The sequence below is a fragment of the Dermochelys coriacea genome, chromosome 3 (genome assembly GCF_009764565.3).
Source record: "Dermochelys coriacea isolate rDerCor1 chromosome 3, rDerCor1.pri.v4, whole genome shotgun sequence".
Lineage (NCBI taxonomy): Eukaryota > Metazoa > Chordata > Testudines > Dermochelyidae > Dermochelys > Dermochelys coriacea.
Window position 1 is genome coordinate 1,409,281 of NC_050070.1, and position 26,663 is coordinate 1,435,943.

The window sequence follows — 26,663 nt, forward strand, 5'->3', positions numbered from 1 at the left end:
GCAGAACACAGCCAGGCCAGAAACCCAGTTTACACAGCCACTGATTCTCCAGGAGACCATGGGAGACAGACTCAATCCTGCTCCTCAGCTATCCAGTGCTGTCAGGATTCTGGCGTTAGGCAGAGAGCAGGCAGCACTGAGTTACAGAAAACAGACACTCTAAAGGCCAAGATAACAAGATACAGTTATTACTGATACTTCGTTTAGACACTGTCACCCCACTGAGGCTGACGTCATGGGTCAAACCTCACTGCAAGTCAGGTAGCGTCACATTTGCAACGCTATACCAGCGTGACACACCGTCAACCCCTGCTGAGGGCAGGAGCTCCCATCCGGCTGGTCAGACTTGAATACATACACTCCAGGTTCTTAATGTCAACAGGCCGGGGCTACCCGTGGCCCAGGAAGCATTGTACATGACAACTGGGGCAGGCTTTACCTTAAGGGAGAGAGACTGATCAAATTCAGCTATAACTCACATAAGTAGCCGGTCCAAGTAGGCAATCGCATACGGGGAGAGGGACTTGATCCCCAGCACTGGAAGCATAATGCCAAGCCACACTGCATAAAAGGAGAAAGCTATTAGAACAGTATAGGGAGGAGTCTCTGAAGTGTTTCCTAACGACTGTCCGGCACCACGATCAGTGTAAAAGGTAGGTATTTATAGGAGCCACTCCCCTGCCTGAAGCTATCTGGGTCCAAAAGCGTGAGCAGCTCTTGGTTCCACCCAAACAGCTCTTGAAAGAGACAGGCAGGGAGATTAACGTTTTAAATGTTTTTGTATGTAACCCTAAACCAAAACTCCTGTCTGTGAGGTGTAGTACACACCTTGTTAATGGACATTAGGCACACGATCTGAGGAGGATGGATACAGTGTGCATGCATGTGCATATGCTCTCTCCACAATTCTGTTTACCCACGTCCAGTATCCCACAACATGCTGCAAAGCTGAAGTCAGCTTTGGCATTAGGAAATACGCAGCCTGTAAAAGCCAGGATACAGGAATGGGGTGTCCTAGCACAGGCTGGGATGGAGCTTTGCACCAGCTGGTTGGGAATGCACTATCCAAAACAGAGATAAGAAAAGTACCGAATAAAACAACAGGTTAAGTAACTGTTACAGACTGCAAAAAGAAAAGGAGTACTTGTGGCACCTTAGAGACTAACAAATTTATTAGAGCATAAGCTTTCGTGAGCTACAGCTCACTTCATCTGATGCATTTCTGTAGCTCACGAAAGCTTATGCTCTAATAAATTTGTTAGTCTCTAAGGTGCCACAAGTACTCCTTTTCTTTTTGCGAATACAGACTAACACGGCTGCTACTCTGAAACCTGTTACAGACTGGTGGGCTTGATAATGGCAGAGAGCTTTGTAACTTATACCGATCAGACTACAAATACTACTGGGTAAAATGTGTATCTTTGAAGCTCCCCTTGTGTGGGAGGTGAATATGCTGGGAGAAAGGAACTGCTTTCCAGAAGGAGGGTATGTATGTCTCCTTTTTTGTACTGTGCCACTTTGACAATCAATTTGGCTAAGGCTACGTCTACACTACAGCTCATGCCGGCATAACTTGTCACTCGGGGTGTGAATAAACCAACCCCTGAACGACAAGTCACAGAGGCAAAAACGCTCGTGTGCACAGCACTATGTCAGCAGAAGAGCTTCTCCCACTCACCGCTTCTGCCACTTGCAGAGGGGGGATTTTTATGCTGATAGGAGAGCTCTCTCCCATAGGCATAGAGCATCTTCATAGAGCCGTACCGGTGCAGCCACACTGCCTCAGCGCTGTCCCTATAGACGTAGCCTGAGTTTGGTCTCTTGAACGTTTTTAAGAATGCTCTGCGAGCCCAGTCGAACAATTGGCTACACCTTTTAGTCAATATGTCTCGCCTTCCTCTCTCCCTTCTCCCCTAAAAACCCAGCAGACCATTGAGCAGCCTGGTTCCAGTCCACAAGAGCTCTCTCAAATAGGTCAGACTACCCAGCTGAGCCCTGTGACTGACTGAGCAGTCTTAGGTGCTTTATAGCAATGTTGCAGAGGAGGCTAGTGTCTCATCAGGCTGGAAAACACCCATCCTGTAGCAAGACTGTTTAACTTTCAGTACTATAGAGGTACTTTCCAGAGACTAGATACCACAATGATGGCCGCTCTCCAAAGGGAAAGTGAGATAGTTGCTTAGAGCACTGCCCAGCACGACTGTTAGAAGCTAATTTTCAGAACTCTCTCTCCATGCCAATACTAGTTTGAAAATAACAATCTAGCACTTCCTAGAGCTGCACATTTTGTAGTTTTAAATGTTGCACTGTATGGATCAGAAAACATACGGAGCATGCACGTCATTTCCAACCGTCACTCTCTGGTTAAACCCAATCTTTGTCTGCATCAAAGTTAAGGAACAAAGGAACTTGCAAGCCAACAAACACTAGTTCCTAAGGAGAAGCAGTGAATGTAACACCTTTTACATCTCTGCTGCATTGATGGATACCTCCCAGAGGGACATCAGTTATTTCATTTGCAAACAAGTTTCCAAAGAAGTTAGGTGACCCCCTGCTTTTACTGTTGAAAATGATTTACCCCAGCAATGAAGTCATGAAAGTGAGGTAAGAGAAAGCTAATCCCATTAGAGAGAGGAGCCTCACCACACATTTACAAGTCTTGCATGAATTATTTGGGGTCCTTCACCCACTGTGCCCCACAGCGGCATGCCTTTGCTATCTCAGGTATAGGTTTCAGAGTAGAGCTGTGTTAGTCTGTATTCGCAAAAAGAAAAGGAGTACTTGTGGCACCTTAGAGACTAACAAATTTATCTGAGCATAAGCTTTTGTAAGCTACAGCTCACTTCATCCGATGCTGTAGCTCACAAAAGCTTATGCTCAAATAAATTTGTTAGTCTCTAAGGTGCCACAAGTACTCCTTTTCTTTTTTATCTCAGGTATGTGTCCTGTTTTCAAGTAGAGCGGAGCGAGTGCATGAGTGGAAATTAAATTCATTCCCTGGATCTCCCCAGACTGCATCTTCTGGACTCAGGCAGCTCTTACCTTTCAATCCTTCAGTGAGGTCTGTGAAGCCAGCTTGTCCCAGAGCCCACATGATTGAGAGGCATTTCATTGGCCTGTTCTGATGGGACCGTAACAGCTCTAAATACTGAAGGGAAAATCAAACACAAATTAATTTTAAAACGAATTCCACAGCCTCCCTCCCCCCATAACATTCTACCAAGAGAAGGCAGAGAAAGGCTCAGAGCAACAGTCTATGAATCTGATCCCCAGCTAAGCCACTTAGTGCCATGACTTTGACATAGGAATTTGGGGACAGGAAACAATACGACAAGAGTAGCTTAAACAAATCTGAAACTGAAGTGTTTGTAGGAAGAGAATTATACAAGTTTCAAAGCAAAAAAGTGATAAAACGAGACTAAAACAGACGGTGTATTTTATATTTAGTGTCAGGTATTCCCCCAGGTGCAATTAAACGCAGCTGTATCAAAGCAGATATATTGCTTCAAAGCACAGGAGGGGAACAAATATGTGGTCCAGCAGCAAAAGATCTATCAAAATTAGGCTGCAAATGACCTCTGCACAGGGTTAAAGGCCACAAGATACACACTTGCTGAATAAATCAATTCTACCTGCCAGCGCATTTAAGATACAAGTGAACTGCCACTAATACTATTAGCCCCAGAAGCTTGAGACAGGCGATGGAGAAAAAGTAAAAACCTGGTGAGAAGCCACTGCTGTCTTTTCTGTTCTCTCCACATCTGTTACTGGTCCCCACAGACTCTGGACTTCTGCTCACAAATACTCAGACATACTGAGAGAGAGTTCAGCATTCTCCCCACACCTATACTTAGTGTGTGGGTCCATCACGCTAGGCCCCGCCCATACACATAGGGAGATGCAGTCCCTGCCCTGACCAGATTACACTTCAAGATAAGCTATAACAAATGGATGCAAAAAGACTAGAGGAAGGACTGGACAGAGCCAGGTACTGCCGTAAGCTTAAGCAGCGACAGGCTGGCTAGGAGCACAGCAGGATCCTGCTCAGTCATTTAGAAGGATTTGGGGTTTTTTTAAACAAACAAATGAGAAGCTGCCCCCACCCCAGTACAGCTGTCACCAGCCAGATGATTTATTCTAGCTGTGAGCTCTGTGAAGGACAGGAGGCAGGCTGAACAAATCACGGTAATGAACCCTGACTCAGAGGCTTGGAAAGCAGCCTAGTTCTTCATTTCCTGACTCTCAGTTTCATCAGCTGAACAATACTTATGGCCCCAGAAAGGCAGTGTAGTAAGTTGAGGCCCTGAACCATAAACCCTTGGTATCAGAGGCCCAGTATGAGACCTGAGGCCTGAACTTAAGTAATGGTCAAGACTTTGCTAACATAAAGCAAAGTTAAGTTGTGAGCCAGAGGCAGGCCCTGCTCACAAAAGTTGGCAAGGCGGCAGCTGGTAATTGGACGTATACACATATCTATAGGGGATCAAGCACTAATAGGATAAACATGGGCCAGGATGGCACCAGAATGGTCCGGTATGAACACATTCCACAGAGATAATGAGGAACAGGCTGACCCATCGTAAAGATAGGGTCAAAAGGATAATATGATGGATAGACTTGTTTGTTCAAACCAACATGTACCAGGAGAAAGGCAGCACCCCAACACGTAGAGGGGTTGTACCTCGATGCATCAGGAGTGATGTGTAACTTGTCTGTATTTGTGTATAAAATGCATCCCTGAGGATAAGATGTGTATATGTCCAATTAGCAGTCGCCTTCTTGCCAGCTTTTGTGAGCAGGGCCTGCCTCTGCTCACAGCTTAACTTTGCTTTTTGTTAGCAAAGTCTTGACCATTACTTTAGTTCAGGCCTCATACCAGGCCTCTGATAGCCAGGGTTTATGTTTCAGGGCCTCATCTTACTACAGGCAGAATAACTGATGCTTCTTGGCTGATGCCTATGCAACAAAGGTGGGAATTTTCTGTAATGTTTTTATGATCCATATCCAGCTTCAGAAGCCCTGTGCACTTGGTCATGATATACACTGAGGCTTGGTCTACACTTCCTCAACGTAACGATGCCGCTCAGGGGTGTGCAAAGGGGACACAGTGAGGGTGACCAAGTGACACAGCGAGGGCGACCTAACCCCAGGGCGACATCAGATAAGCTGACCTAACCCTCGGTATAGATGTGGCTAGGGCGACAGAAGGATGCTTCCGTCAACTGAGCTACTGCTGCTCAGGAGACAGATACATCAACTGAATAACCCGTTCTGCAGCCACAGCAGCATGGCTACAGTGCCACAGCTGTGCCACTGTCACGCCCGTAGCATAAGCATTGCCTAGCTGGAAGCAGACTCTTCACAAGGACTTGCTCCAATACACACGTGTGAATGGAGAATCTGGAAGGCTCAATGGAAACCCCAAGGGAAGTTAACACCTAGCAACCAGCAGCCAAGAGAGGAGAGCAGCAGAGAAGAAAAGACCTAAGCTGGAAACCAAAGAGGGAGTCAGGTGTGGACAAATATCTCTTAAGGGGTCTGCTGGGACAGAGACAAAGAGAACAGAGCAGGCAAGGTTAGGTGCAGAGCAATCCTACCCTGCCAGGAGCAGGAGCAAGAGACCGCTGTTTTTTCCCAGTATCCTAGTTCTTGCAAGCAGGTGCACGGCATATGAGCCGTATGAGAGAGAAGCTCACGCAGCCCCAGGATGCAATACGCCTGACTCCGCGGTTAGTGCCATTAGCCCCTCACTTTTCTGAGCACACTTACAGTCAGAAAAAAGATCCGTCTCAAACGCCTGTCAGCCTGGTTGTTGCCGATACGGAGCCTTAGTGAGCTCCCGCGGCTGCTGCGCAGCATGGGGAGCTGGGGCAGACAGCACAGACAGCTGTGTCCCAAAGTGAAACCAAGCGAATCAATGTGGAGGTCTCGGGGTTGGATTTTTTAACATTCATTAAAGAAACTGCCTGCTCCATAGCGGCTCACAGAAACCTTCAGAGCCGGGCCAAAGAGCAGGTTTATGGAGGGACAAAGTGGGAAAGCTCATAGCATCCAGCTAACTCCAGGTTTTCCAGAGTGTGGACTTCCAGCACTCAGACGTGCCATCCAGTTCTCACAGGTGGGGCTCCATCCACTCCTGCCTTCTCTTCTTCTGCCCAGAGATTAATTAAAACAAACCACAAGAGGTCATATAAAAGTGAAATTGTGGTTTGTTCTGGGCCACAGAAACACAGGGTTCAAACTATAATGGGCCAGAAAAGCCGAGTCAGCAGCACAACAGGATGGCACAAGGCAGAGCCACAGTCCAGGGCACAACCTGCATGGACTGCATGGCCCACATGCCAAAGTCAGTGGCGTTCGTTTGCTTTGAACCAGTGCGATATTGAAAAAGTGGATCTCATCTCATCACTAATTAACACCAATAAGCAAAGCTAACAGGTAAACTTCCTTCTCCACTCTCTCCCGCACTGATAGAGTGCAGTGACCTCTAACAGGGAAACAGGTTACTAGACAGGAATGAGATTCTTCAAGGGAGTGGCACAACGTGGTACCTGTATTTACTGTGACTCTAGCATCTGGGCAGGAGGCACTGACATCCACCTGTTTATTGTGAGCTATTTCTACCCGCAGGAAACTTTCCGACCACATCCCTTTTGGAAAGGCAACTGTCAGGAATACTCTCTCTCAGTGGCTCTCAATCTTTCCAGACAACTGTACTCTTTTCAGGAGTCTGGTTTGTCTTTCATACCCCCAAGTTTTCACCTCACTTAAAAACTACTTGCTTACAAAATCAGACATACAAATACAAAAGTGTCATAGCCCACTAATACTGACAAATTACTTATCTTCTTGTTAAAAGAACAGGAGGATTTGTGGCACTTTAAAGACTAACAAATTTATTTGAGCATAAGCTTTTGTGAGCTACAGCTAAATGCATCCAGTGAAGTGAGCTGTAGCTCATGAAAGCTTATGCTCAAATAAATTTGTTAGTCTAAGGTGCCACAAGTCCTCCTTTGCTTTTTGTGGATACAGACTAACACGGCTGCTACTCTGAAACCTTACTTTCTTGTTGTTACCATGCAACTATAAAATAAATCAACTGGAATATAAATATCGTACTTACATTTCAGCATATAGTGTATGTAGAGCAGTATAAGCAAGTCAGTGTTTGTATGAAATGTTAGTTTGTACTGACTTCGCTAGCGCTTTTTATGTAGCCCGTTGAAAAACTAGGCAAATATCTAGATAAGTTGATCTATTCCCTGGAAGACCTCTGCATATCCCTGGTTGAGACCCACTGCTTTATCTGAATTATCCATCAGTATGTTCTATGCATGCTGGTCAGCATATGGGGGTGCTCAGAAGGCTCATGGCTCTCTCCACTAAGCTAAGCAGATCCCTTGTGGCTCATGAAGCAAGAGATCTTTCTGAAGGACCAGCAGGATTGGGTAGAAGGGGAACCGCTGTTTGGTTTTACAAACAGGCCAGCCTAGTAGCTGGACACACACATTCAGCTTACCTTGCCCAGATTCACTGTTGCAATTTTAGGCTTGTCCAGCACCACTGCCTGTATGCAGATCCGGTATCCATGCAGCGACTCCCCTGCAAAAAAAGCGACACCAGGCTCAGATTAAGCTGGAGTCCCAGCAGTTGAAGGTTATGTTGCTTTTAAACACATCTCTCTTCCTTCTACAATGTCCAAAAATTGAAGGGTTCCCCCCCACACACACACACTTCCAAACGGCACATCCAGCTGGGTTCACACAACCCGTTCCCGCATCCAGCGGCACTCCCTTTTGCTCACTAACCCTTTCATAACAGAGGTGGGGCCCAGCATGAAGCTTTCTGGTCCACTTCTTTCTTATCCACTCTCCTTGCTTTCCATTCCCACTCTGGGTCCCTCCCACTTATCTCAGCTGTGCTGGTAGCACACAACTGCCTCTGTTAGAAGGGAAGCACAGTCCCACCCCTGGGAGATAATCACCCCCTCTGTGGTGATCCCCAGCAGCCCCTGCCCCACCCACTCCACAACTGAGTCACCCAAGTTTCCGAGAAAACATCACCAATAGCTTCTCCAGGCAGAAAAACCTCCTGCCTAGCCCAGGCTTCCAAGCAATGCAGAGGTGGCTTCTGCTGGCTCCCAGACAGATACTGCCACGGGGTAACTCAGTGAAGCAGCCTGGGGCTAACCCCATCCTGGTTTAAATTAAAAAGGGACACGGGGGAGGGGAGCAGGAAGACAGTGGCTGGTGATGGTGATGAGAAGCAGCTCATTCATTCCTTAGTGCTTCACTACAACCACGAGTTGAGCACGTTGCAGCCACGCTGCAGCACTGAACCAGTGGCAGCTCCCTGGGAATTAAAAAGTGAAGGTGGAAGCAGTACAGGAAGCTCTTTCGATTGCGGGGTCAGCACATCAGCGGAACGGCTCTGCTAAAAGGATCAGCAGTGAAACAGTTAACGTTGGTATTTATGGTATCCTTAGGTTTCAGAGTTAACGCTCGTTGAGACAAATGGGGCAATTCACACCTCTCAGAGCTGTTGTTTCAGGCAGCCCACAGAATCACGAATGGACAGCATCAGTTCACACACTGGTCACATGTTTGCGGTTTTCTTATTTAAACAAGCAAGCATCATATAATGATCACTCTAGGCGTGTTGAAAGCTTAGGCGTGTGCCAAAAATACAAGGGAAAGAAGAGGCTGGGAGGAGGGTATTTTCCATGAGGCGTTCTCAGCTCAGGAATAACCCTCCCTGCTACGGTCCAACTGAGCCCAAATCCAAGCTGCAACTATCAGAAATGCAAATCAATCAGAATGGGTTCCCCCCCAGCAGTCTGCATATTTTACCGTACAAGCGCCTACAAGCGGTTAGGATAGTGGCTAGTGATAAACAGAAATACACAACGAGAGATTCCTGCCGCTTCGCAACCTTCCTCAGCCCCAGAATGTCTCAAACCTACTGCCTCTAGGCTGGGCCTGAGAATGAGCCTCCTGCTCTAGTCATTCTTGGAACAACCGAACATAGGCAGCACCCGTAGCCTAGAGATACTGAACTGACCGGGCCCTGGTCCAGATGGCTCTTACCAGGAGTTTTGTCCAGCTCTTGCAACATCGTATAAATACAGTGATCAAAGAAGAGCTCCAGTACGCTGGAGGCTTTCACTAGCAGGGACTTGATGATGCTTCTCAGCTCCTTGTTCACAAGGCTGTAGGGGTAATCTGGAGTCAGAAGAACACACAAGTGTGAGGGAATTTCATGGGCCCACGTTAATAAATGCTACTATAAAAACTTGCAAGTGGCTTCAAGGAAACATGGCAATCCCAGATCACGTGCAATGCAGGGTCAACAAGCGACTCTTATTCTCAGTTATGTCAAAGTGTGCAGAGTTTAGGAATAAAAAGATTATTTTTTAACTGCTGGTTTCACCGGAGTCACGTGGGATTTGGGGGAAAAAACATCACAGTGCCGTCTCTGTCTTCTAATCTACAGGTACAAAACTCGGTGATTTGGCAATGCATAAAGCAGAAGAGATTCCTGCAAATAATCTGTCTTTACAATTGTCCCTTTCAAGATGGATGAACAGAGACCTTTGAATTCAGATTCTTGCTTCCCAGTAGATAGTGAACCACCACTGGAGCAAGTCATGCTGGCCTATGATTAAACCGCAGTTTCCCAGGCATCAGCAGTGCTCCAGAAGTGGGTTAGCAAGGACCGTAGGGGTTCTCAAACTGCAGGTGGGAGTCGCTCGGTTATTAAGTGGGGGGTCACAAGTATATGCACAAAAGAAAGCAATTGCTATAAAATATATAATTTAAACTTAGCGTTTTAGGAAGTTACACACATCTTTCCATCACAACGTAGCGCATTTACTTCAGAAAGTATTGCAACCATAAAATGCAGTGATCATTGTTCCTAAACAAAATACACGTTTGTAATATCACCACTTCAAGGAAACCGGACTCTGTGGATTGGAGTATCGTGCGTGCAGGTTTGTTGTTTTGAGACTAAAAAAGTGGGACTGAGACAACATGAGAGGGCTTGACTGTTCAGCAGCTGACGAGCTGCATTAAACGCAGACCAAAAATCAGAACACTGAGATCAGCAAAAAAAAAAGTAATTTATAATTTAATGGTCAGCCACACAGGCAGGGGCGGTGCTGGGGGGGGGAGCCCTTGCAGGGGCAACAGCCACTCCAAATTTGCCTTACACCCCCCCCCCACCGGGAGCCAAACTTCACAGCACAAATATCAAATGTTGCACAGAAGTAAGGGTGGCATAGTATGGCATTGCCACCCCTTACTTCTGCACTCCTGCTGCTGGTGGCAGTGCTGCCTTTAGAGTTGGGGCACCCAGCCAGCAGCCACCTATCTCTGAAGGCAGCTGGGAGGCTGTGAAAAGTGACTAACAAACATACAAATATCATTTTTCACAGCAGACTTAGTGCCCTATTGCCACCCTTTCGTCTGTGCGGCTGCTGGTGGCGGCACTGCTTTCAGGGTTGCCCAGTTCTGTAGGCTGCGCCTCCGTCAGCAGCCGCGCAGAAGTAAAGATAGTAATAGGGCGCTAAGTCTGCTGTGAAAAGTGATATCGACCAAGTTTCTTTGTACCCTCCCCCGTATTAAACAGTAACTAGTTAAAGTTTTATGCTTATAACAATACTTCAGTAAAAATGTGTTTTAGTCTTAATTTAAAAGAGGTGAGAAAATGTAAATTCATTTTGAACAGGATTATAAATTTAGTATTTAAAATAGTGTTCAATATAAAAATGTGTTTTTAATTTATAAGACGAGTCGCAATCAGAGGCTTGCTGTTTGAGAGGGGCTGCCCTGAGAACCACGGCCATACAGGAACTTTGTTGCCCAATTTTAGAAGACCAGATGAGAAAATGTAGGCTCTTGTGGAGCAGGTAGGATTAAGGAAAGTCACTAATTTGTCAGTTCTCTGCCATGTGTGAAGACAGTGACTTTTTAACTGGCGTATACAGACATCACATTACAGAAGTATACAAAATTAAGCAAGTGCCCCATGCTTTATCTGCACAGTCACAGATAAGGTTTATGATTCTGTTCCACCCTCGAGGTACACAAAAGCCTGCTGACTGAGGAAAAGCTACTTTTTAAATGAAAAACATTTCGCTTTGTATAACGTGCGCACATGCAAAGGATCTGAAACAGATGGGCACCAGCACACGGCTCATACGCAGAGTGAGCTTTAAAATCCAAAGATTAAAATTCAGTGGCTGCTTGGAACCAAGTCTCTATGTTTCCTCTGGTGCTGCTGAACTAGCAGTAGCCATTACCAAAAATGTTGTGCAAGCCTAGCAAAGATAAGGCCAAAGTCAACATATTCAGCCCTTCGCTCCTTTAGTCATAAGATTCCTACATTCCAAGGCCAGAAGGGACCACTGGGACCATCTAGTTCAGTGGTCCCCACACTTTTTACGTCGTGCCCCTCCTTACCGCTGTCCATGCTCCACACACACACACCTCAGGAGCCTTGGTTGGGAGCCAGGGCTAGGGCCATGGCTGGGGCTGATGGCCCAAGGGGGACGAAGGGGGCCGGGGCGCTCCCGCATGGGAGTTGGCCTGGACTCCGCCACCCCCCCCACGTTCCCCCGCACCCCCTTAAACATTCCTCCACTCCCCCCCAGCGGGGCATGCCCCATAGTTTGGGGACCACTGATCTCCTGAGAACTTCAAAAATAATTCCTACAGCCAATCTTAATTTAAAAATTGTCAGTGATGGAAAATCAACCACAGCCCTTGGGAAATTGTTCCACTGGTTAATTACTCTCCTTGTTAAATATTTATCTTATTGCCAGTCTGAACTTGTCTAGCTTCAACCTCTATCCACTGGATCTTCTCTGCTAGACTGAAGAGCCCATCATCAACTATTTGTTCCCCATGTAAATACTTAGACTGTGATCAAGTCACCCCTTATCCTTCTCTTTGCTAAGCTAAATAGATTGAGCTCCTTGAGTCTATCATTATAAGGCAGGTTTTATAGTCCTTTAATCAGTATCCTCCTTGAACTGTGGGCACCAAAACTGGGTACAGTATTCCAGCAGCAGTCGCGCTAATGCCAAATACAGAGGTCAAATAACCTCTCTGCTCCTACTGGAGATTTACCTTTATGCAGGATCACATTAGCTCTTTTGGCCACAGCTTCACACTGGGAGATCATGTTCAGCTAATTATATGCAATATGTAAAAATGGCCTGCATTTCTTGTTACTAGATGTATGCATTTAGCCATGTTAAAACACACGTTTTCGTAAACTGGGTGGAAGCAAAGACCCAGATAGCTCTGAAACAGGGACCCGTCCCCTTCAATATTTACCATACACCCACAGGTTTTGGGTTATCTGCAATCTTTGTCTGTGATGATTTTATGCTTTCTTCTAGGTCACTGATAAAAAGGATAAAGAGCGTACGACCTAGAACTGATCCCAGCAAGAGCCCACTAGACACACACCTCATTTACAATTACAGTTTGAGACCTATCCGTGAGCCAGTTTTGAATCCATTTAACGTGTGCAGTGTTAATTTTATATCAATCTAGTTTTTTAATCAAAATGTTATAGGGTGCCATCAAATGCCTATAGAGAAGTCTAAGTATATTATCTCAATACTATTACGTTGATCAAATAAACTTGTAATCTCATCAAAAAAAGATGTTAAGTTAGTTTGACAGGGTTGATCTTCATACACTCATGTTGCTTTGCATTAATTATATTACCCTATTATTAATAGTCTCATATCAGCCGCTCCATTATGTTGCCAGGGATCAATGTCAGCCTGACAGGCCCATCCTGGGTCATCCCATTTACCCTTTTAAAAACTGGCACAACATCAGCCATTTTTCAATCTTCTGGAACTTCCCCAGTACTCCAAGACTTACTGAAAAATCAACATTAGTGGCCAGTTCTTTCAAAACTCTTGGATGCAATTCATCAAGACCCACTGATGACTTTAGTAGCTTCTGTTATTAATAGTCTCTTTGAGTTTAGGAAGGGGTTTGAGCAGATGATGGAGCAAAGATATGAGGTATCTGAAGGGAAAAGCTCAGACTCATAAATGGAAGCAGGGCTGGGGAATTTTGAGGGGAGACTGGGTGAGGAAAGTGGTCAGTGGAAGCATGTAACTAAAAGGACCAGGCAGAGGAAAAGACGGGCTAGGAGAAATAGAGCTTAGGAACAGGTTTGCAGAGTTGGAAAATGAAGAAGGGGCTCAGCAGGTACTTGTTGAAGGTGGAAGGGTAAGGAAGAAGAGAAGAGAGGCTAGTCCTATAGGAAAAGCAGAAGAGTCAAGGGAGACTACACCAAATATGAGCCCCAGGAGGATACAGGATGGGTTGAAGAGGATTATAAGGGAAAATAGGAATGGAAAGAACTTGCAGCCAGAGGGAACAGGGGAGAGACTGGAGAATAGCACTGTCACCAGGAAAAGGCAGGTCTATGTGATCGGGGACTCTTTATTGAGAAGAATAGACAGGCCTGTAACTAGAGCTGATCCAGAGAATAGAAGGGTGTGCTGTCTTCCGGGTGCTAAGATACGGGATGTAGACCTGAGGTTGAAAAGGATCCTAAAGGGAGCGGGAAAGAATCCCCTAATTATCCTTCATGTGGGAACAAATGATATGGCTAGATTCTCGCTGGAAAGTATTAAGGGAGACTATGCTAGGTTGGGGAAGACGCTTAAGGAAATTGAGGCTTAGGTGATCTTTAGTGGGATCCTTCCTGTTCCTAGAGAAGGGCAACAAAGGTGTGACAAGATTATGACTGTCAACAGATGGCTTAGGCAGTGGTGCTATAAGGAGGGCTTTGGGATGTATGGCCACTGGGAGGCATTCACAGACAGAGGACAGTTCTCTCGGGATGGACTTCATCTGAGTAGGGAAGGAAATAGACTACTAGGATGGAGGCTGGCACAACTGATAAAGAGAGCTTTAAACTAGGAATTAGGGGGAGATGGTTGGGAGATGTTCAGGTAATCTCTATGCCAGATTTTAGCATTGAGAGGGAAGACGACGAAGTAAGAAAGGATACAGCTGTGGGTAGGAGAATGTATATAAGGAGTGAGGGCGGTGTGGATACTAGTCTAATAGGTTATACTGGCTGTAGAATGACTGTGCCTAATAGGGTACAAAATGTGAGCGAGGCCAAACAGCAAAAATTAAGATGTTTGTACACCAATGTCAGGAGCCTAGGTAACAAAATGAAGGAACTAGAGCTACTGGTGCAGGAAGTGAAACCAGGTATTATAGGGATAACAGAAACATGGTGGAATAGTAGTCATGACTGGACTACAGGTATTGAAGGGTATGTGCTGTTTAGGAAAGACAGAAATAAAGGTAAAGGTGGTGGAGTAGCATTGTATATCAATGATGAGGTAGAATGTAAAGAAATAAGAAGCAATGCAATGGATAAGACGGAGTCCGTCTGGGCAAAAATTACACTGGGGAAGATAACTAGTAAAGCCTCTCCTACGATAGTGCTTGGGGTGGGCTATAGACCTCCTGGATCTAATTTGGATATGGATAGAGCTCTTTTAAATGTTTTTAATCAAGTAAATACTAATGGAAACTGCATGATCATGGGAGACTTTAACTTCCCAGATATAGACTGGAGGACCAGTGCTAGTAATAATAATAGGGCTCAGATTTTCCTAGATGCGATAGCTGATGGATTCCTTCATCAAGTAGTTGCTGAACCGACTAGAGGGGATGCCATTTTAGATTTAATTTTGGTGAGTAGCGAGGACCTCATAGAAGAAATGGTTGTAGGGGACAATCTTGGCTCAAGTGATCATGAGCTAATTCAGTTCAAACTAAATGGAAGGATTAACAAAAATAAATCTGCAACTAGAGTTTTTGATTTCAAAAGGGCTGACTTTCAAAAATTAAGGAAATTAGTTAGGGAAGTGGATTGGACTGAAGAACTTATGGATCTAAAGGTAGGAGGCGGCCTGGGATTACTTTAAATCAAAGCTGCAGAAGCTATCGGAAACCTGTATCCCAAGAAAGGGGAAAAAATTCATAGGCAGGAGTTGTAGACCAAGCTGGATGAGCAAGCATCTTAGAGAGGTGATTAAGAAGAAGCAGAAAGCATACAGGGAGTGGAAGATGGGAGGGATCAGCAAGGAAAGCTACCTAATTGAGGTCAGAACATGTAGGGATAAAGTGAGACAGGCTAAAAGTCGAGTAGAGTTGGACCTTGCAAAGGGAATTAAAACCAATAGTAAAGGTTCTATAGCCATATAAATAAGAAGAAAACTAAGAAAGAAGAAGTGGGGCCGCTAAACACTGAGGATGGAGTGGAGGTTAAGGATAATCTAGGCATGGCCCAATATCTAAACAAATACTTTGCCTCAGTCTTTAATAAGGCTAAAGAGGATCTTAGGGATAATGGTAGCATGACAAATGGGAATGAGGATATGGAGGTAGATATTACCATATCTGAGGTAGAAGCGAAACTCAAACAGCTTAATGGGACTAAATCGGGGGGCCCAGATAATCTTCATCCAAGAATATTAAAGGAATTGGCACCTTAAATTGTAAGCCCATTAGCAAGAATTTTTAATGAATCTGTAAACTCAGGAGTAGTACCGAATGATTGGAGAATTGCTAATATAATTCCTATTTTTAAGAAAGAAAAAAAAAGTGATCCGGGTAACTACAGGCCAGTTAGTTTGACATCTGTAGTATGCAAGGTCCTGGAAAAAATTTTGAAGGAGAAATTAGTTAAGGACATTGAAGTCAATGGTAAATGGGACAAAATACAACATGGTTTTACAAAAGGTAGATCGTGCCAAACCAACCTTATCTCCTTTTTTGAAAAAGTAACAGATTTTTTAGATAAAGGAAATGCAGCGGATCTAATTTACCTAGATTTCAGTAAGGCATTTGATACCGTGCCACATGGGGAATTATTAGTTAAATTGGAGAAGATGGGGATCAATATGAACATCAAAAGGTGGATAAGGAATTGGTTAAAGGGGAGACTGCAACGGGTCCTACTGAAAGGCGAACTGTCAGGTTGGAGGGAGGTTACCAGTGGAGTTCCTCAGGGATCGGTTTGGGGACCAATCTTATTTAATCTTTTGATTACTGACCTTGGCACAAAAAGTGGGAGTGTGCTAATAAAGTTTGCAGATGATACAAAGCTGGGAGGTATTGTCAATTCAGAGAAGGATCAGGATATTATACAGGAGGATCTGGATGACCTTGTAAACTGGAGTAATAGTAATAGGATGAAATTTAATAGTGAGAAGTGTAAGGTTATGCATTTAGGGATTAATAACAAGAATTTTAGTTACAAGTTGGGGACGCATCAATTAGAAGTAACGGAAGACGAGAAGGACCTTGGAGTATTGGTTGATCATAGGATGACTATGAGCTGCCAATGTGATATGGCTGTGAAAAAAGCTAATGCGGTTTTGGGATGCATCAGGAGAGGCATTTCCAGTAGAGACAAGGAGGTTTTAGTACCATTATACAAGACACTGGTGAGACCTCACCTAGAATACTGTGTACAGTTCTGGTCTCCCATGTTTAAAAAGGATGAATTCAAACTGGAGCAGGTACAGAGAAGGGCTACTAGGATGATCCGAGGAATGGAAAACTTGTCTTATGAAAGGAGACTTAAGGAGCTTGGCTTGTTTAGCCTAACTAAAAGAAGGTTGAGGGGAGATACGATTGCTCTCTATAAATATATCAGAGGGATAAATACAGGAGAGGGAGAGAAATTATTTCAGCTCAGCACCAATGTGGACACAAGAACAAATGGGTATGAACTGGCCACCAAGAAGTTTAGACTTGAAATCAGTCGAAGGTTTTTAACCATCGGAGGAGTGAAGTTTTGGAATAGCCTTCCAAGGGAAGCAGTGGGGGCAAAAGATCTATCTGGTTTTAAGATTCTACTTGATAAGTTTATGGAGGAGATGGTATGATGGGATTTTGGTAAGTAATTGATCTTTAAATATTCAAGGTAAATAGGACTAATCCCCTGAGATGGGATATTAGATGGATGGGATCTGAGTTACCCAGGAAAGAATTTTCTGTAGTATCTGGCTGGTGAATCTTGCCCATATGCTCAGGGTTTAGCTGATCGCCATATTTGGGGTCGGGAAGGAATTTTTTTCCAGGGCAGATTGGAGAGGCCCTGGAGGTTTTTCGCCTTCCTCTGTAGCATGGGGCATGGTTGACTTGAGGGAGGCTTCTCTGCTCCTTGAAGTCTTTAAACCATGATTTAAGGACTTCAATAGCTCAGACATAGGTGAGGTTTTTCATAGGAGTGGGTGGGTGAGATTCTGTGGCCTGCGCTGTGCAGGAGGTCGGACTAGATGATCAGAATGGTCCCTTCTAACCTTAGTATCTATGAATCTATGAATCTGTTTAACATCCTCCAGAGATACCAGTGGAGTGGAAAGAGTGCCATCATCCCCATATGATGAGACTATATCATGCGTCTTTCCCCCAAATACAGAACAGAAATATATATTGAACAGTTTTGTCTCTTCTGCATTATTATTGATAATTCTACTATTTCCATTTAGTAGTGGACAAATAGCATTGTCGGGATTCTTTTTGTTCCTAATATATTTAAAAAAAACTCCTTATTGTCCTGAACTTTGCAGACATGGATTTCTCCTTGTGTCCCTTGGCTTCCCTGATCAATTTTCTATGATTCTTAACTTCTGATTTATATTCATTACTGTCAACTTCCCCTTTCTTCTATTTGTTATATATATATTTTTATAGCTGCCTTCACTTCCCCTCTAAACCAGATCAATTTTTAACCAGCACAGCCTTCTTCCTTGATTGTGAGATTGTGTCTTTGGAGGCATCTAGTAAAGTGTCCTTAAATGATTCCCAATTATCATTCACATTTTTCTGATTAAACTCTTCCTCCCAGCTGATCTGGCTCATAATTGCTTTCAGCTTTGTGAAATTGGCCCTATTAAAGCACCAAGTATGTACATTACTGGTCTGGACTTTATGCTGGTTGTGCATTATAAATCTGATCACGTCATGACCACTTGTACCTAAGCTACCATTAATTTTTAGTTCTGTGATCAGTTCCTCTCTATCTGTTAAGACATGGTCTAATACAGAATTTCTTTCCCCAGGTTGGCTGCCACACTTTCTGGGTTAGGAAATTGTCATCTGTACTGTTGAGACATTCCAAGGTTGTTTTACTACTGGCAGCATGAGACCTCCCGCATGCGTAAGTCAAACTGAAGTCCCAAGTGATTATGCACCTTTCTTCCCTACACATTATAGACATGTGCATAAGGAAGTGGTTATCTGGTTCCCTGCTGTGATTTGATGGTCTGTTGCAGACACCAACTAATACATCATCTTGTGCTCTCACCCGCCAGGACCATGATCTGTGCCTGTGAGGGACAACAGAACTACAGCCCTGATGAGAGCTGGTTTTCTTTAGCATATTGTGTATTAACTCAACCTCAGGTTCAAGATTTTTCCTCTGTGACATAAATATGCAGGGATAAAAATGGGAGTGGGTTTCTAAGGAAGGAATCAATTTGGGTTTAAAATGAGACCTGTATCTTAGCGTTACAGTTAGCAAGTTTCCTTATGGTGATGATTAGACCACTAGCTATTAAGCAGGTGGGCTAATTTCAAGCACCAGGTCACGCAGACCTGCTCTGAGCAGGGTTAGACAGCAGAGTGGTAAAAATGCCTAAGTTCTGTTTACACCACAGGTGCCACCACTGTAACCCCATTTCTGAGTGCACCCATGGGTGTTGACCACAGCATAATTCAGTGTGTGTGTCTTCAAAGCACCTAGCTCAAGGGTGCATCAGAACTGACCAAGATGTCTGTGTTAGCAGGCTGGCATCAGTATTTGTAAAGCAACATGCAAGAGCAGAGCACAGCGACCAGAATGAGGTTTTACTGCCCTCATGCCGCTCAAGCATTTCACACTGGACAGTTTGTTCTTTAAAGAGTCACTGACCAGGAGTATGCTGGCTGAGAGTGGGGTCGCTCCGAGGGGTCTGCAGCTTGTAGTTTAGATATCCAGCCAGGTCTTTAACCCACACAGATGGGTTCTCAGGAAACACGTTCTGACTTTTATCCAGCTCCCTCTGAAGTTCTGTCAAATCAAACTGTAAAAGACACACAAAGAACATGGTATAAAATCTCAATCTGAGATTCAGAGAATGGATCTGAACCCTAAGTACCCTCAATATGGAAGAGCGAGATCTGAAATATGTTAGTTCAGGAAGATTGTGTAAAAAGACAGTTGAACTAAATTTCCATCTGTACTGGTTCAAAAAGAGCCCTGCATTTCCAGCACAGGACATGCAGGCTTCCTAGAACCGCAACCTTCACTGCTCCCCCCACTCACCAACCCTTTGCATCATTACATGAACAGCCGCAGTGCTATTGATACACAAGATCTGGTTTTGTTTCTTTATATAGAAACTATTAAAACCAGTAAAGCCCAATGCTGAGGACAAAGAGAAGAATAAAAAATATGCAGGGACCTGAACACTTGTCCAGAACTGAACAGATTTTTATAGCAAGACTGAAAGTCAGTAAAGCAAATAAAAATAAAACACTGCTCTAAACCGAAAAGAGACTGTGCAGAACTTGCCCGTTCTTGCTCCCCATGAATATGAAAGTCAGAGCTGGTGACTAAAATGTGTTTTCACCACCCTATGCACCTGTTAGCACTAGCAAGCCAACAGCTGAAAGGGAGTCACAGCTGGACTCGACTATTTTTTGCAGCAACAGAACTATTTGCCAAGTTTCAATTACAAGGCCAATTGGTTTAATTTGTGCATCCCCACCAACTGGCAAAGGGAAAACCAGGCGTTACCAAAGGCATAATCTGAAGATAATGAGATAGCACATAGTTGCATTTTTCCAAGCAGTTTGAGAGTCAACCATGCTGAGTTGTCCACACTTACCACTATGCACAACTGCATTTGTATCAGAATCAGTGCACTTTGGGACATCAACCTGCACAGAGACCTGGATGTAGGAAGTGACTTGATAGCAAGATTCCTTGCTTGTCTGAATGACCCAGACCCAGCACACTGGGCCAATAACTAGTCTACTTCAAGATACGTTCTTATCATTAAAAGAAAAGGAGTACTTAGAGACTAACAAATTTATCTGAGCATAGCTCATGAAAGCTTATGCTCAAATAAATGTTAGTCTCCAAGGTGCCACAAGTACTCCTTTTCTTTTTACAAATACAGACTAACACGGCTGCTACTCTGAAACCTGTTCTTATCATTGTCACCCTCTACCTATTTGGCACATCTTGTTTTAAAATCAGATTGGAAGCTTTTCAAGGCAGGGACCATCTCTTGCTAAGTTTGTAAACACGCCCAAAGCCAGGAGGCCCTGTTTGCCTGGAAACATTACTGGATCATTGTGCACTAGTCCACTGCTTGATGTCTGATTTGTGTCCATTTATTCTTTTGCGTACTGCAGAACTGGAATTAATTTGAAAACTGGACACCTTTAAATTAGGCTTGAATAAAGACTGAGAGTGGATGAGTCATTACACAAACTAAAAACTATTTCTCCAGGCTAATTTTCCCCCTATTGTTACTCACACCTTCTTGTGAACTGTTTGAAATGAGCCATCCTGATTATCACTATAAACGTTTTTTTCTCCAGCTGATAATAGCCCACCTTAATTGATTAGTCTTGTTAGAGTTATGACAACCCCCATTTTTTCATGTTCTCTGTATATATCTATCTTCCTACTGTATTTTCCACTGCATGCATCTGATGAAGTGAGTTTTAGACCATGAAAGTTTATGCTCAAATAAATGTTACTCTCTAAGGTGCCACAAGTACTCCTCGTTCATTTTGGGATTATAGTAGCACCCAGGAGCCCCAGTCATGGGCCAGGCCCCCATTGGGCTAGGCGCTGTACGAACACATAACAAAAAGAAAGTCCCAGCTTGGGCTTTGGCCAGGTATAGCAACAAGGTGTTTGGGTTTTTTAAAAAGGAAGACAATGTTCACTTCAAATAATCAACGTGACCTCCAAGAATGGCACTAGACACATCGAGACAGTAGCCGGGAGTGCCCCCATCTCATCTCATTTGCACTGGGGGCACTAGGATGATGATACTGGGACAGAGGCAGTACACTCCCTATACCATTTTCTTATCAAGATTTAAAAATGTTATTAAAGCTAATGTTAAAATTATATAATACACAGGTTAAGAGTGTCTGTACATCCGGGCATAGTGCTTAAATTATCCAAAAGTCCAAAGGTTGATCTAAAAGTCACACGATACATATAGTATATTAAAACTCCAAAGAGTCCCTACTGCTTTGCAGAGACGTTTATTCAAACAGTGCAACGGTGAAAAGCAAAATACCAGTTTGGCTCAGTGAGGACTAGGGCACGTCAAAAGCAGCAGCCTCTGAAATCTGAATTCTTAGAAGAGGTAAGATGGGCACTTTCCAGAACTGGCGCAGAACGGAATGCTGCTCCTCAAGGCACATGTGTAGTCTGGGCATCACAATTTGCTCCACTAGTCTGGACAAGCAATCTCTTACATCTCTGAAAGCATCAGGGTCAGTATCCGAGTCCCCCAGATTAAAGAGCAAGAGAGAACAGCACAGGAGGTGGGAGCTCAGAAACCTTCACATCCTAGGGGGGAGGGATAGTTCAGTGGTTTGAGCATTGGCCTGCTAAACCCAGGGTTGTGAGTTCAATCCTTGAGGGGGCCATTTAGGGATCTGGGCAAAGAAAAAAGGGGAGAGGATAGCTCAGTGGTTTGAGCATTGGCCTGCTAAACCCAGGGTTGTGAGTTCAATCCTTGAGGGGGCCATTTAGGGATCTGGGGCAAAAATTGGGGATTGGTCCTGCTTTGAGCAGGGGGTTGGACTAGATGATCTCCTGAGGTCCCTTCCACCCCTGATATTCTATGATTCTAGTGTACTCAGTTTTTACATTCTGCTGCTCCCATCCAGTTGAAATTACCAGCTAGCTTTTCCGAAAGCTGTTTTCCTTTACATCCTCTGACTTTTCTTATTACTGTGAGATCAGAGAACTTCTCTTTAGAGACATGTTTCTCCACTCGTCGTTTTCCCTTACATGATCTTTTGGCCCCCCCGCATTCTTCCTGACCCCTTTTCACTACTCCCACATTTCACCTTCTTGCTTTTCTTAAAATGAGCTTCACCGATTTCTACAACACGGCCCATGCCCACCCCGGTCTTTAACGTGAAGGTGCAAACCCTGGAGATAACAGGTCCCAGCATGCAGTGTTCCAGGATGGTGAACTGCTTGCTGAGAACTGTCAGTGCTGCCACCACCCTATTTTCTCCTATACACGGAACAAAATCTCAGTCCCCGTAGACCACCTTGGCCCCATACCCAACACATACCCCTCAAAAACCGCTTCAGGGCTCTCTTCTTCCATGCAACTTGCCACTGTAACATACATGAGTCAAATGCCTTCCCCACCCCAACCTTAACAGTGGGTAGTAGAAGAAAGATGGAAAGGGGGGAAAACGAAGAGAGCACTTTCCTACGGATCTTCCAGTGCATCTTTCCTCATCAGGGTTTGAATTTTGGAATCTAAGAACCCCAAGCAAAGGACTACATTTGTGTGTCAGACAGCACTGAGCAAATAGCTGGCGTTTAATTACATTAATGCATACATCTCTGACAGCTCTAATTTACGCAAATGAAATGCCGGTCTTCAGATTCTGAAACATAAAACATTGAGGTTGGAGACTACGGGCACCCTAAGCTCTGTGGCAGCTCTGGACCTGGCTTCTTGTGACCTCACCAGGATGAGTTAAGATGAGCAGGCCCATCTATAAACTCCTGACTGCTGATGCACTGCTCTTCACACCCTTCTGCTTCAATAGTAGGAGATAAAACTCACAGCTTTCAGTGCATCCTCCAGTGTTCGGAATTTGCCTTGCTTGAGTCCTGCATCGACTGCAGTTGACTTTTTAGCATTTTTCCCCATGTTCTGTTTTTTGTGATGCTGCTCAGGGGCAGGGGCTGGAGGCACTTGCTCTTTGTTCTGCTTCTTCACGGTTTTCTCAAACCCCAGCTCAAAGATGGTGTCTGATGTAGTGATAGGCACTAGAAATAAGAAAAACAGAGGGAAGTGATCCATTCGGCTGAGACAGTAGAGGCCGCTCAAGTACAAGCAGATGTATTGGGATGAAGCACATCAGCTAAAAAAGACCCCATAAAAAGCAAATCCAGTATTAAGTGAATAAAACTTTTACGAGCAGGACTACAGCTCCTTAACAAACCACTACCTCCCTTGTACAGAGTCTTGGCACTGCAGTCAGTCTCCTTCCCTCCAGGCTGAGCCCTGGGCAGCAGGATAGCTGCACGGCAAGTGACCATTTAACAGAAGGAAGCATGCGTCTCTCCCTCTCACACCCGCATGGGGGCTGGGGCAGGATTCAGACCCTCTCCAGGCACTGCTGGCCTGCCCATCGCTGCGGTACCCGGAGGCCAGTCTCACGGACGCCCAGGCCCAATGGAGAGCTGTGCACCCCGGTGGTGGAGGGAGCGGATGAGGCCCAGCTCCGAACAATCCCTCCCACCAGTCACCCCGGAGCATTCGCCTTCCTGCGCCCCACCGGCTTCCCCAGGTCCTGTCCCGCGAGGCCAAGCCCTGCTCGCAGGGGGCATCAGCGCTGAGCCCCCGGGCCTGGGCTGAGCCCCCAAATGCCTACGCTGGCTCGGCTCCCCCGCCCCTGCCCGCGCCCGCCCCGGGGGGGCTGAGCCCCGCTGCCCCCCGCCCCTGCCCGCGCCCGCTCCCCCCCGGGGGGGGCTGAGCCCCGCCCCGCGCCCGCCCCGCCCCGGGGGGGGCTGAGCCCCCCGCTGCCGGCCCCGCCCCCTGCCCCGCGCCCGCTCCCCCCCCGATCTCCGCCCCGCACCCCCACTCACAGGCCGAAGGCAACAGGCGGCCGACCGTTGGCCTCCTGCAGCGCCCTGCGCCCGCCCCGCCCCCCGCGGGCCGCCGGCCCCGGCCCCGGGCCCGGCCCCCTGCGCACCAGCTCCCAGCGCCCCGCGCCGGCCGAGGCCATGGGCCGCCCGTCACCGCGCGCCGCGCCCGCCGAGTCAGCGCGCAGCCAGGGCGCGCCGCCCGCGGCTGGTAGGCCAGGGGTGGAGGCTCGCGCCACAGCCCGCGCCGATTGGCCTCCGGCGCAGGGGAACGCGCCCCCCCGGGCCCCCGCGCTCGTCCTGCCACGTCTCTGCCCCCGCCCCCTCTGGCCTCGCTCACGTGGACCAATCGGGGCCGAGCAGTGGCTGTCTCCGCTTGCCAGGGGCCACTCTCCCCCCCCCGACAGCCCAGAGCCCCGCCCCCACCTCAGCTCAAAGCCCCTCCCCCAGAGCCCCTCCAAACCCCCCACCTCAGACAGCTCAGAGCCCCGCCCCCAGAGCCCCCCTCCCCCACCTCAGACAGCTCAGAGCCCCTCCCGAGAGCTCCCCCCACCTCAAACAGCTCAGAGCCCCCTCCCCCATCTCAGACAGCTCAGAGCCCCTCCCCCAGAGTCCCTCCCCCACTCCAGATAGCTCAGAGCCCTTCCCCCAGAGCCCCCCTCCCCACCTCAGACAGCTCAGAGCCCCTCCCCAGAGCTCCCCCCACCTCAAACAGCTCAGAGCCCCCCTCCCCCCACCTCAGACAGCTCAGAGCCCCTCCCCCAGAGTCCCTCCCCCACTCCAGATAGCTCAGAGCCCTTCCCCCCCGAGCCCCCCCCCCCCATCTCAGACACCTCAGAGCCCCGCCCCCAGAGTCCCTCCCCCACTCCAGATAGCTCAGAGCCCTTCCCCCAGAGCCCCCCTCCCCCACCTCAGACAGCTCAGAGCCCCTCCCGAGAGCTCCCCCCACCTCAAACAGCTCAGAGCCCCCCTCCCCCATCTCAGACAGCTCAGAGCCCCTCCCCAGAGTCCCTCCCCCACTCCAGATAGCTCAGAGCCCCTCCCTCAGAGCCCCCCTCCCCCACCTCAAACAGCTCAGAGCCCCCCTCCCCCATCTCAGACAGCTCAGAGCCCCGCCCCCAGAGTCCCTCCCCCACTCCAGATAGCTCAGAGCCCTTCCCCCAGAGCCCCCCCCCCCCATCTCAGACACCTCAGAGCCCCCGCCCCCAGAGTCCCTCCCCCACTCCAGATAGCTCAGAGCCTTCCCCCAGAGCCCCCCTCCCCCACCTCAGACAGCTCAGAGCCCCTCCCCAGAGCTCCCCCCACCTCAACCAGCTCAGAGCCCCCCTCCCCCCACCTCAGACAGCTCAGAGCCCCTCCCCCAGAGTCCCTCCCCCACTCCAGATAGCTCAGAGCCCTTCCCCCAGAGCCCCCCTCCCCCATCTCAGACACCTCAGAGCCCCGCCCCAGAGTCCCTCCCCCACTCCAGATAGCTCAGAGCCCCTCCCCCAGAGCCCCCCTCCCCCACCTCAGACAGCTCAGAGCCCCTCCCGAGAGCTCCCCCCACCTCAAACAGCTCAGAGCCCCCCTCCCCCATCTCAGACAGCTCAGAGCCCCTCCCCCAGAGTCCCTCCCCCACTCCAGATAGCTCAGAGCCCCTCCCTCCGAGCCCCCCTCCCCCACCTCAAACAGCTCAGAGCCCCCCTCCCCCATCTCAGACAGCTCAGAGCCCCGCCCCCAGAGTCCCTCCCCCACTCCAGATAGCTCAGAGCCCTTCCCCCAGAGCCCCCCTCCCCCATCTCAGACACCTCAGAGCCCCGCCCCCAGAGTCCCTCCCCCACTCCAGATAGCTCAGAGCCCTTCCCCCAGAGCCCCCCTCCCCCACCTCAGACAGCTCAGAGCCCCTCCCCAGAGCTCCCCCCACCTCAAACAGCTCAGAGCCCCCTCCCCCCACCTCAGACAGCTCAGAGCCCCTCCCCAGAGTCCCTCCCCCACTCCAGATAGCTCAGAGCCCTTCCCCCAGAGCCCCCCTCCCCCACCTCAGACAGCTCAGAGCCCCTCCCCCAGGAACTCCCCCTCACTCCCACGCACCCCAGACAGCCCAGAGCCCCTTCTCTTCACTCTAGCCCACCCCCACATTCCCAGTCCCCCTCCCCTCAGAGCCCCCTCACTCTCACACACTGACCCCCTCACCACCAACCCACCCTCACACTACCAGTCCCGCCACCTAGCTCCCCTCACTCCCCCCACCCCCCATTGACCCCCCTATCCACACACACCCAGCAACCCACCCTCTCCTTCATCTTGCTTCTTCCCCCAGTACCCCCACATACCCACCCTTTCCTCCCTCAAGTTTCAACCCTGACCCTCCCCCTCCATGATCCCAGGACCCATCCCCACCTGCTCCCCTCATTGACAATCCGGCTCTAATCCTTCTGTGGACACCCCTTATCTCCTCCTCTTCCGCCCCATGTGGCCCTTCCCCACCTCACCTCTCCCTCTGCCCATGGGGGCACTGCTGGCTCAGGAGGGGCTCTGCCCCTGCTGGGGGAAGTGAGGGCCTGAATGCCTACGCCCACCAACTAGCCTGTGGTATTTAGCACAAAAGCAAGGAGCCGGCCAGAGTCTGGCCAGTCTTTCTGAATCTTCCTCACAGCTTCCATTTAATACCAGCTTTGTTTTCATTCCCTCTCCAGCATGGCCCTGCAGCTCTGCTGTGCACAGTTACACAGCTGCTACGTTCCACCCCAGAGGTGGCTGCA

The 26,663-nt window shown here is 47.6% G+C and overlaps 1 protein-coding gene across 4 annotated transcripts in view; it reads right to left on the reverse strand.

Annotated features, from left to right (window-relative positions):
- Nucleotides 1–24,090, reverse strand: part of TMEM214 (transmembrane protein 214) — a 41,927-nt gene extending 17,837 nt beyond the window's left edge. For 2 of the 4 annotated variants that reach the window (XM_038394920.1, XM_043509957.1), the window contains exons 1-7: nucleotides 23,616–23,682; nucleotides 22,898–23,103; nucleotides 18,982–19,132; nucleotides 9,087–9,221; nucleotides 7,520–7,602; nucleotides 3,043–3,148; nucleotides 480–561 (exon numbers count right to left, since the gene is read on the reverse strand). In XM_038394920.1, coding sequence (XP_038250848.1) covers nucleotides 480–561; nucleotides 3,043–3,148; nucleotides 7,520–7,602; nucleotides 9,087–9,221; nucleotides 18,982–19,132; nucleotides 22,898–23,103; nucleotides 23,616–23,667 — 815 coding nt within the window. In that variant the 5' untranslated portion in view covers nucleotides 23,668–23,682. Of the gene's footprint in view, nucleotides 1–479; nucleotides 562–3,042; nucleotides 3,149–7,519; nucleotides 7,603–9,086; nucleotides 9,222–18,981; nucleotides 19,133–22,897; nucleotides 23,104–23,615; nucleotides 23,683–23,925 lie in introns of those variants that run through there. The other 2 variants (XM_043509958.1, XM_038394924.1) reach the window with 2 other exon arrangements.
- Between the last annotated feature and the right edge of the window lie 2,573 nt (nucleotides 24,091–26,663).